This window comes from Bos mutus, chromosome 13 (assembly GCF_027580195.1).
Source record: "Bos mutus isolate GX-2022 chromosome 13, NWIPB_WYAK_1.1, whole genome shotgun sequence".
In the NCBI taxonomy this organism is placed as follows: domain Eukaryota; kingdom Metazoa; phylum Chordata; class Mammalia; order Artiodactyla; family Bovidae; genus Bos; species Bos mutus.
Window position 1 is genome coordinate 37855547 of NC_091629.1, and position 12158 is coordinate 37867704.

Sequence of the window (12158 nt, forward strand, 5' to 3'; positions counted from 1 at the left end):
CCATACCAAACCTCTGGAAAATGCCATTGTATTTTGTTTCCATATAATTTCAAGTATGCTATATCAGTGGAATTTGTATTTTGAGATTGGCTTTATGTACTCAACCTAGTACCTTCAAGAAACTTACAATTGTTGCACACACACATATATAAAACTCATCCTTTGGGCTGTTGAATAGTATTTCCTGTTATGGATGCAGTTTGTTAAACTGTACACATATTGGTAGATTTTTTTTTTTCAAGTTTTTGCTTTACAGAAAAATCCTCTATAACATTCATGCACAGGTTTTGTGTGGAGGTAGTTTTTGTTTTTCTGAATAAATGTCTAGAAGCGTAATTTCTGGGTCATATAATGCACTTCTTTTTGTGAAAGGAGTAAGAAGTGATTCCTTTTTTGGAGGCAGGTCATACAAGTTCTGAGATCCACGTTGCACTGTGAAATTGGCTAAATTTTACTAATTACATCTTTAAAGGACTGGAGTAAGAAATCATTACAGGAGCAGACCTGCTTCCATTCCACAGGGTTGAGAGGCCCTGGAGAAACTTCTTTTGGTTGAGGCAGGTGTAGAATCAGACTACAAGCCAGCCACATCCTAGAGTTCTGGAATTGGTACTTTGGGACAAGCCCACAGCCACAGATTCTTCCTGGGGTCTGTGAGTTTGCCTAGGGCTCCCAAACTGGGGTTCACCATGAATGAGGTCAGGGGCCCAATGGAGAGAATAGTGGCCCCAAGTTCTAGCCAAATAAGGAGCAAGTTTATTTCTATTAGGTTTGTTCACTCTCTCTGAAAACATAAGTAACTCCTCACTCTCCATGAGCCTTCTCTGTCTGAATTCTATTTCACCATCAGAAGCAGAAACTGTCTAGAATGCAGAAGCAGATTACAATTTCACAAACATTTCACATCATCATAGGCACTTCCTCTTACATCTTGGGAGGTGGGGCTTCTCTCCTCTCCACCAAGCACAGATGTTCTGGTTTTCCCTAGGACACATTTGGACACAGCGGGCTCCTCAGGCCTCTATGATGCCCATCCCTGCCTTCTGGGTCCACCCTCCTCCTCTTTGCCTGCTGCTGACTCTGCTGCTGGGACTCACAGGTAAGTATTCCTTTGGGTAGAATCTCCTTTTTCCTGCCTTCTGGACCTTCACTGCCCCAGTACTTTTAGGGTCTCCATGTAAACATGAGTGCTCAATCCATGCTACAGAAGTCCAAGGGGTAGACATTATCTGAGAGCATAAAATCAGGGATCTGAGTGTTTTCTCTGTGGATCCATCACCTGCAGCCTATTACCAGAGGCTTCCAAACAGATACTTCAAACACCAACCATGACGGATTTGTGCATATTATCTAATTCTCACAATGTCCCAGTGTGATAACTATTAACAGTGAACTGCAGATGGGGAAATTGAGGCAGAGAGTAACTTGACCAAAGTCACAATGTCATCTAAGGCAGTAGAGCACAAGATTAAAATCCAGGATGTTCAGCTGCAGAATTGATTCTTTGAGCCATGTTGTGCTGCTCAGCTTCTCAGAGGAGCCTAATTGCAGAAAAATCAGAAAACAGAGAAGTAAATAATAGGTAAGTCATCACACACCATGCTACTCTTTTAAAAATCTTACAGTGTGTACTCCCAAACTTTTGTTGGTGATGTGTTAGATGGTTCCTATCTGCTAACTTTTTTTTAAAACTGGGCTTTAAACATCTGTTATAATGGTGTTTGATCCTCAAAACAGCTTGTACACTATCATGCTAGGCTACACTTTAATACATGTTTGTGGATGCATGATATGTGTATGTTTATGTATGTGAATGAGTGGGTATGAGGAAGTGTTCTCAGAAATGAGATTTCAGAAAGACTTCCTTATTTTTCCCATGAGTCATTTTTCACTCTACATGAAATGACATAGACAAATAATTAGTTTCTGCTGCCTTTCAGCAACAACTCTCCTTTTAACTTCTCTATATATTTATCCTTGGAAAAGTGAAAGTGTTAGTTGCTCAGTTGGGTCTGACTCTCTGCAACACTATGGATTGTAGCCCACCAGGCTCCTCTGTCCATAGAATTTTCCAGGGAAGAATACTGGAATGGGTAGCCATGCCCGTCTCCAGGGCATCTTCCCAACCCAGGGATCGAACCCAGGTCTCCTTCATTCCAGGCAGGTTCTTTATCATCTGAGCCACCAGGGCTTACCCTTCCTCAAACTCTTAAGAAAACTTGGTTCTTGGTAAATGGGTAGAATTTTGTGCGTACCCATCTTGGAGTCCCCTCTTTCGTGCTGGATAGGGGTGAGGAAGAAAGGAGGGGATTAAAGACACCGAGACTCTTGCCTATATGATCTATATATTCATATCCATATCTGTAATTATATTTATATCCATATTTATAAGAATCTATATCATCTAATGCTCGTTGAAGCCTGCACACCTCAGGAAATCTATTGAGTAAAAACTATTCATTTTCTTGCACATTCGTCTTGTGCCAGACACTGTTGGAAATGCTCACAGTTGTTTACTCATGTGACATCAAATCCAAACTAGAGCCTCTGGTCACCCCTACCTTACAGAGAAGAAAACAGAGCAAGGAGAAGTTCAAGGTCACTCAGTGGTAAATGGTAGAGGTATGGTTTAAATTCAAGCAATCTGATACTAAAACTCATGAGTTTAACCTTTGGTCTTCTTGATGCTGTGGCCCTGCTTCTATCTCACGATCATGAGATTTCAGCCACTTCTGTCAATAAGTTGCAGAGCGGGGAGTGTGGGGAAGAGGGTTTGTGGTTTTCTTCTTCTGGGCTCTTCTGCTTCTTGCATACATACAAGTCACTTTTGTTTTCCCCAAGTCATATATTCATTCTGGCATTTGGTTGACAATACACTACTGAGGACATAGAAGCAACTAGAACATTTGAGGTTATGATATACGTGCAAAAAAGAAGACGTAAAAATGGCTAGCACCTGGACAGTAGCTAGTAGAGATAAGAGGGAAAAAATTCAGGTTCTGGGTGCACGCTGAAGAGGATTTTCTGATGCATAGGATGTGTGGTGGGAGAAAAGACTATGGCTTTGAGATTTGTGCATCTAGAAGAAGTATGGTGGCTCAGCTGAGATACAGAGGGTGGCAGGGGTTGGGAGGAGATTCAGTTTGGTTTCAGATGTTGTTAACTGTGAGATATCTATTTCTATCTAAAAATCATGACAAGTGGATAGTTGGACAAGCAAGTTCAGAGGAAAGACCTGGGCCAAAGATGTAAATTAAAAAATTATTGATTTATGATTGTAGACATTTTTTTTCCTATTCCTTGATTCTCTGATCCCTCTTCTCTACTCCCTCCATTTCTCTCTCCAACTTTTTTTCATGTTTCTTCCCGTTTTTATCTTAGCAGTTCACCCTCCCCAACCTCAGTCTTCTTTTTCAGACTTTAAAAACTAAACCATTTGATGATGTTGACACATCACAGGACCTTCCCTGTAATAGGATGCACTCTTGTTAGGAGGCATGCTGCTGCTGCTAAGTCACTTCAGTCGTGTCCAACTCTGTGTGACCCCATAGACGGCAGCCCACCAGGCCCCCCCACCAGTCCCTGGGATTCTCCAGGCAAGAACACTGGAGTGGGTTGCCATTTCCTTCTCCAATGCATGAAAGTGAAAAGTGAAAGTGAAGTCGCTCAGTCATGTCTCACTCTTAGCGACCCCATGGACTGCCGCCCACCAGGCTCCTCTGACCATGGAATTTTCCAGGCAAGAGTGCTGGAGTGGGGTGAGTGGGTCATTGCCTTCTCCGGTTAGGAGGCATAATTGGTTACAAATAGTGCTTAAGCAAAAGTCACTCAGTTGTGTCCGACTCTTTGCAACCCCATGGACTATACAGTCCATGGAGTTCTCCAGGCCAGAACACTGGTGTGGGTAGCCTTTCCCTTCTTCAGGGAATCTTCCCAACCCAGGTCTCCTACATTGCAGGCAGATTCTTTACCAGTTGAGCTACGAGGGAAGCCCCAAATAGTGCTTAGTGGGTGGACTTGTCAGTTCACACTCTGCTCAGGTGAACCACACATGTTCTTCCTAAAGAGTAGGGAAGAAATAGAAAAAAAAAAAAAAAAAACAGGATTTGTTTGTGGCATCAAAACAACTTGTTCTTTTGATTTACATCCCAGCAATTAGGCTTATGCATGTTTAATAGGATATTTCAGATAAGAAAGAATGTGTTTGTATTTCTCTGTATCTCCTGAAACTAGATAGTCAGTGAGGCAATGAAATTAACCTGGAAAATTTGTTCAGTTCAGTTCAGTCGCTCAGTCGTGACCAACTCTTTTCGACCCCATGAATTGCAGCACGCAAGGCCTCCCTGTCCATCACCAACTCCCGGAGTTCACTCAGACTCACGTCCATTGAGTCAGCAATGCCATCCAGCCATCTCATCCTCTGTTGTCCCCTTCTCCTCCGGCCCCCAATCCCTCCCAGCATCAGAGTCTTTTCCAAAGAGTCAACTCTTCACATGAGGTGGCCAAAGTACTGGAGTTTCAGCTTCAGCATCATTCCCTCCAAAGAAATCCCAGGGCTGATCTCCTTCAGAATGGACTGGTTAGATATCCTTGCAGTCCAAGGGACTTTCAAGAGTCTTCTCCAACACCACAATTCAAAAGCATCAATTCTTTGGCATGACCCTTATTTTCAGTTTTGTTTTGTTTTGTTTTTGTTTTTGGCAGTTACAAACGTTTATTTTTACTTCAGTCTGATGGAGTTCGTCTCCAGCAAAGTCTGAATAAGCTCCTGTTGCTATTGGAGCCATAAACTATACAGGTGTGATCTGATGGCATATATATCAATGCTCTTGGGTCTAAGAAGGAAGTTTCTGTCTATACACTTGCAGGACTTCTGTTTTACATTTATTTAATTTTTTTAAAATTTTTTTATTTTTAAACTTTACAATATTGTATTGGTTTTGCCAAATATCAAAATGAATCCGCCACAGGTATACATGTGTTCCCCATTCTGAACCCTCCTCCCTCTTCCCTCCCCATACCATCCCTCTGGGTCGTCCCAGTGCACCAGCCCCAAGCATCCAGTATCATGCATCGAACCTGGACTAGGGACTCGTTCCATATATGATATTATATGTATTTCAATGCCATTCTCCCAAATCATCCCACCCTTTCCCTCTCCCACAGAGTCCAAAAGACTGTTCTATACATCAGTGTCTCTTTGGCTGTCTCATATACAGGGTTATTGTTACCATCTTTCTAAATTCCATATATATGCATTAGTATACTGTATTGGTGTTTTTCTTTCTGGCTTACTTCACTCTGTATAATAGGCTCCAGTTTCACCCACCTCATTAGAACTGATTCAAATGTATTCTTTTTAATGGCTGAGTAATACTCCATTGTGTATATGTACCACAGCTTTCTTATCCATTCATCTGTTGATGGACATCTAGGTTGCTTCCATGTCCTGGCTATTATAAACAGTGCTGCGATGAACATTGGGGTACACGTATCTCTTTCAATTCTGGTTTCGTCAGTGTGTATGCCCAGCAGTGGGATTGCTGGAGGATATTTAGGGCTAGCTCACTGTGGTTTTAATTTGCATGTTCCAATTAGTAGTGATGTTGAGCACTGTTTTATATGCTTGTTGACTGTCTACATATATTCTTTGGAGAAATGCCTGTTCAATTTTTTTGATCATTTTTAAGTTGAGTTGTTTGTTATTTTGTTGCTGAATAGTAGGATTTCCCTTTACAGTTGCTTTCTGTGCATCTCACATGTATTTATATTATGTGTTTATGTTTTCATTTGTCTCCAGGCATTCTCTAATTCCCCTGGTGATTTCATCTTTTACCTACTGATTTTTTAAGAGAATGTTGTTTGATTTTTATGTATTGGTGAATATCTTATTTCTGTTTCTGTTATTGATCTAATTTGATTTTTCAAACTGTTTGACTGGTGAGTTGCTTGAATAACCCTCATTCAGATTCCATTAATTTGCCTCCTCATTCATCCTGTGTGACAATGACACATACATAGATTTTTGTTATGGCAACTGGTTTCTGTAATTGTCAGGACAGATATGTGTGATAGATAGAAAATAATCCCCCAACATAGGAGGAGCAATCAAAATTGTGAAGTAGGAGAAGCTCACCTTCTCCCACAAATACTTCAAAAATACATTTACATACAGAACAATTTTCACAATATTTACTGAGCACTGGCAGAACTTAGACTTTTGAAATGGCAGGAAAATCTCCATGCAACCGGATAGGACAAAAGAAAAAAAGAAGAAAGTAAGACAGGAATCAGGAGGGGATCTGCACACCTTGGGGGGAACTGTGAAAGAGACAGGTTCCTGCACTCTAGGAAGTCTCCTCACCAGTAAGGATATAAGCTGGGACAGAGGGGGAGCTTCAGAGTCTCAGAGGAGAATACAACACCTGGTTTGCAGTAGCTAGACCAGACAGAGACTTGCACAGATGGTCAGTGCCATTGATCAGCACTCCCCAGCCTGAGAAAATCATGGGCCCATTGGGTGGGAGCTGGGTGCTTGTAGCTCAGGATTCAGAGATCAGACCCTGGCAAAGGATTGTGTGGAAATAGCCTGAAGGTGCAGGAGCCTGATATGACCTCACCTGAGGGTGTATTGTTTGAGGGGTGTGCAAGGGGAGGGGTAGGACCCACCATTTTCTCTGCTCTCAGGTGGCAAGATACTGCCTACACAGCTCCAGGAGGTATCACTAGTCACTCCTGCCAAGCCCTTGTTTAGAAGTAGTTGCACTCAGGAGGGCACTGTTGTGCCCTGGGGCTACAGGAATGGTTGACAGCTACGTCCACTCCCATAATGAGCTCCAAGGCATGTGTGAGTGACCACCACTACCACGAACCCAAGAACAAGGCACCAGCCACCACATCTGCACACCCCCATCAAGGCAATAATGGTGAACATACGCTGAGGGAAGAGGTGGCAGGCATCCACACTGAAAATAGCCTCTGCACCAAAAATATTAAACCCACACAAACTACGCAGGGATGCTCCCCAAGAAATAGTCCTTCAAGACCACAGTAGATATCTTTTCTTCTAAACTCACAGAATAAGAAAAGTATAGGTAAAATGAAGACACAAAGAATCAATTCCAGTTAAAAGACCAAGAGAATTCCCCTGAAAGAACAAACAATGACAGACATTTTTAGACTAATAGACACTGATTTGAAAAGGGAAATAATGAAAATACTAAAAGAATTAAGCAGGCTATCAACGGAAATGCAAAATATTGTAAAAAGGAACTAGAAAAATCATTTTCTGAGATGAAAAGTGAACTAAAGGCAATGAATAGCAGAAAAAATAATGCAGAAGAACAAAAAAGTGATCTGGAAGATAGAATAATGAAAATCACCGAGTCAGAAAAGTATACAGACATTCAAGCAAAAGGAAACCAAAGCAATAAAAGCAATTTAAAAAATATGAGACTTATGGAATAACAAAAAGCTTGAAAACCTACACGTAATAGAGATTCCAGAAAGGAAAGAAAGAGAAAGGGGAGTCAAAAATTTGAAGAAATTAAGGCTAGGAACTTCCCAAATCTAAAGAAGGAAACCGGTATTCAGGAACAGGAAGCTCAAAGGGTCCCAAATACCATAAACCCAAACAGATCTATACCAAGGCATATTAAAATAAAAATGGCAAAAGTTAGAGAATTCTAAAAGGTAGCAAGAGATAAACAAAGAGTTAACTACAAGGGAACCCTCAAAAGGCTATCAGCAGATTTCTCTACAGAAGGATTGCAGGCCAGAGAGGGTGGCAAGACATTGATTCAAAGTCCTAAAAGGGAAAAATCTGCAACCTAGGATCTTCTACCCACCAAGATATTTATTTAGAGTGGAAGGAGTGATAAAGAATTTTTCAGACAAGCAAAGCTAAAAGAAAACATCAATACTAAACCTATTCTAAAAGAAACATTGAAAAGTCTTCACTACCTAGAAAAGGAGTATGAACATATAGGAAAGAGTAAGTCACAATTGAAAAACAGATCACCTAAATAAGCTAATACACATATTTTAAAATAAAAATTCTGTGGAAGTGATGATAAAGACAGTGAACAGCAAAAGGATTAATATGAAGATGTAAAAGGGGACATCAGAATCATATTGATGAAATGTAGGGAAGGAGAGTAGGAAAATATACCCTTAAAAAATTTCCTAGAAAGTGTTTGAACATATATGACTATCAGTCTAAGGCAAGTAGATATATGATGAGGTTAACATACTTGAGAAACATGGTAAACACATATCAAAAACATACAATAGAGTCACAAAAACCAAAAACATGAGTATAATATAAAAGAAAATCATCAAACCACAAAAGGGAAAAGAAAGAGACAATATAGAAATATAAAATCGATGGGAAAACAAGGCATAAATTGATAATAAATACATATTTATCAATAATTAATTTAAATATCAATGGAATGAATGCTCCAATCAAAAGACACATAGTGGCATATTGGATTTTAAAAAGTAAGAGCCTACAGTATGCTGCCTTCAGGAGATTCACTTTAGGGCAAAAGATACACATCAATTGAGAGTAAGGGGATGGAAAAAGATATTTCATGCAAACAGAAATGGCAAGAAAGCCGAGGTCACAATACTCACATCAGACAAAACAGACTTTAAAACAAAGGCCATAAAGATAAATAACAAGGCCACTATACATTGATAAAAGAATCAATATAAGAATAGGTTTTAATATTTATCAAAATATATGCATCTAATATACCAATCCCAAAGAAAGGCAATGCCAAAGAATGCTCAAACTACCGCACTCATCTCACAAGCTAGTAAAGTAATGCTCAAAATTCTTCAAGCCAGGCTTCAGTAATACATGAACCGTGAACTTCCAGATGTTCAAGCTGGTTTTAGAAAAGGCAGAGGAACCAGAGATCAAATTGCCAACATCCTCTGGATCATGGAAAAAGCAAGAGAGTTCCAGAAAAACATCTATTTCTGCTTTATTGACTATGCCAAAGCCTTTGACTGTGTGGATCACAATAAACTGAGGAAAATTCTTTAAGAGATGGGAATACCAGACCACCTGATTTGCCTCTTGAGAAATTTGTATGAAGGTCAGGAAGCAACAGTTAGAACTGGACATGGAACAACAGACTGGTTCCAAATAGGAAAAAGAGTACGTCAAGGCTGTATATTGTCACCCTGCTTATTTAACTTCTATGCAGAGTACATCATGAGAAATGCTGGGCTGGAAGAAGCACAAGCTGGAATCAAGATTGCTGGGAGAAATATCAATAACCTCAGATATGCAGATGATACCACCCTTATGGCAGAAAGTGAAGAGGAACTAAAAAACCTCTTGAGATGAAAGTAAAAGAGGAGAGTGAAAAAGTTGGCTTAAAGCTCAACATTCAGAAAACAAAGATCATGGCATCTGGTCCCATCACTTCATGGGAAATAGGTGGGGAAACAGTGGAAACAGTGTCAGACTTTATTTTTTTGGGCTCCAAAATCACTGCAGGTGGTGACTGCAGCCATGAAATTAAAAGACACTTACTCCTTGGAAAACAAGTTATGACCAACCTAGATAGCATATTGAAAAGCAGAGACATTACTTTGCCAACAAAGGTCTGTCTAGTCAGGGCTATGGTTTTTCCAGTGGTCATGTGTGGATGTGAGAGTTAGACTGTGAAGAAAGCTGAGTGCTGAAGAATTGGTGCTTTTGAACTGTGGTGTTGGAGAAGACTCTTGAGAGTCCCTTGGACTGCAAGGAGATCCAACCAGTCCATTCTGAAGGAGATCAGCACTGGGATTTCTTTGGAAGGAATGATGCTAAAGCTGAAACTCCAGTACTTTGGCCACCTCATGCGAAGAGTTGACTCATTGGAAAAGACTCTGATGCTGGGAGGGATTGGGGGCAGGAGGAGAAGGGGACGACAGAGGATGAGATGGCTGGATGGCACCACTGACTCGATGGACGTGAGTCTGAGTGAACTCTGGGAGTGGGTGATGGACAGGGAGGCCTGGCGTGCTGTGATTCATGGGGTCACAAAGAGTTGGTCACGACTGAGAGACTGAACTGAACTGAACTGATGGAGAGAATAACCCAGATTATCATTGTGGACCAATATACCCTTATAAAAAGGAGGCAGAGAAGCCAAAGTGAGAGAAGCACAAGTGACAATGGAAGCAAGACTGAGTCATAAGAAGATGGAAACCATGAGAAAAGGAGTGCAGACAGTCTCAAGAATTTGGAGAGGCAATGATCACCACCTCCAGGAGAAATATTTCCCAGCTGACTCCTTGATTTTAGTCCAATAATATAATTTTTGGTACGTTGACATCCAGCATTATAATGAGACTGTCATTTTAAACCACTAAATGTTTGATAATTTCTCTCAGAGCCTTAGGTAACTACTTTAACATGACCATGTCATTGGAAAAAATTCCAAGCACTTGGATCAATGTTTTACTTTCTTCTTAAACTTCATGTTCACTGTGTGTTGGGAGCTCTGCATATCACTGTCACTCAAGTATCCAGGTCGTTGGAGCTAAGTCCGACATGAGAATGTGTATTTCTGGGGAAGGGGGACATTGGTTCATAAAGGTTTTTACAGTTAAATGAAAACCATGCCAAATACATTCATCACTTCTCCTTACAACTCAGTGATCTAAGAGGTCATGTGGTCTCACCTAATGCAAAGGATAGAAATGCATCACTCCCTGAGGACACATAGTGAACAGCCAGAAGTATTTGGTAGAGCACGACACTTCCAGAGAGGGCTTAATGCCCAAATCCAGTCTCTGCCACATCACTGACCTCTCTGTGCCTCGGTTCCTCCCTTGTATAAGGATCTCATGTAACAGGCTCATTGTGCAGGTTACATGCAATGTACATGCAACATACATGCAAAAGGCTGAGTTCAAGGCTGGATCATGGAATACAAAGTCAATGAAGGCTGCCACATCACTGACTTCTGTGACTCAGTTCCTCTCTTGTATTAGTGTCTTACATTACAGGCTCGTTGTGCAAGCTACATGCAATGCACATGCAGTGTGCTGAGTTTAAGGCCCATTCATGGTGCATTCAGACAATGAAAGCTGTTCTTGATCGTTGAAAAACATGTAAGAAAACGTACAGGATCACATGCGGATGAATAAATAACTGCTTTGTGTCTTCCTCCAGGATCGGCAGGTGACGGGGAGCTGCAGGTGATTCAGCCTGAGAGGTCAGTGTCTGTTGCAGCAGGAGAGACGGCCACTCTGCACTGCACCGTGACTTCCCTGAGCCCCGTGGGGCCCATCAAGTGGTTCAGAGGAACTGGGCCAGGTCGGGAGTTAATCTACAGTCAAAAAGAAGCTCCTTTCCCCAGAGTAACAAGTGTTGCAGATGTCACAAAGAGAAACAACATGGACTATTCCATCCGCATCAGTAACATCACCCGAGCAGACTCTGGTGTCTACTTCTGTGTGAAGTTCCAGAAAGGAGAACGTGGTGATGTGGAGTTTAAGTCTGGACCAGGCACTCATCTCACTGTGAGTGGTGAGTACAACCTTTGTCCCCTGTATTCCGATAACATGTCGACAAGAATGCCTTCCACCCTTTGAATCAATCATGATCTGGGTCATGATCAGATTTCATTCCCTTCTATAGATCAGGGGAGTTGAGGCCTATTTGTTCAAGGCCCCATGGCTGGTAAAAGTGAGAAAATTCTGAGTCCCCAGTCTGCCTGGCTCCACAACCCTTGTCTTTTTCACTCCATTCAGCCCTTTGGTTCCAGGGATAAAAGAGATGAATGTCTGAGTCCCTTGCTCCATCAACTGTCCAGACCTCATTCCTGCCTCCATAGAATGCTCACCTCAATGTGGCTGAGTCTTCTCTTTATTCACACATACTGAACACCTACTGTGAGCCAGGGCCTGGTCCAGATGCTCTGGAAGCAGAAGTGAACAAAGCAGAAAAGGGCTCTTATTCCATGAAGCTTATGTTCTCTTCCCTCTGAAAGAAGAGAGATTCATCTAGGGCAAGGAGTGAAAATTTTATCTATTTCCTCTTCAGAAGCATCACACTGAGAAGAAATTCCTATAGCACAGGCTCAGTGGTTACTCTGATGGCCCTGCTTGGAGGAGATGCCTAGAGGTTGGGTGTTTCCTGGGAATCTGTT

The 12158-nt window shown here is 41.4% G+C and overlaps 1 protein-coding gene across 3 annotated transcripts in view; it reads left to right on the forward strand.

Annotated features, from left to right (window-relative positions):
- The first annotated feature begins 980 nt into the window (after nucleotides 1–980).
- Nucleotides 981–12158, forward strand: part of LOC102286508 (tyrosine-protein phosphatase non-receptor type substrate 1-like) — a 42024-nt gene continuing 30846 nt past the window's right edge. For all 3 annotated transcript variants that reach the window (XM_070381340.1, XM_070381342.1, XM_070381341.1), the window contains exons 1-2: nucleotides 981–1099; nucleotides 11180–11536. In XM_070381340.1, the coding sequence (XP_070237441.1) occupies nucleotides 1024–1099; nucleotides 11180–11536 (433 nt within the window). In that variant the 5' untranslated portion in view covers nucleotides 981–1023. The remainder of the gene's footprint in view (nucleotides 1100–11179; nucleotides 11537–12158) is intronic.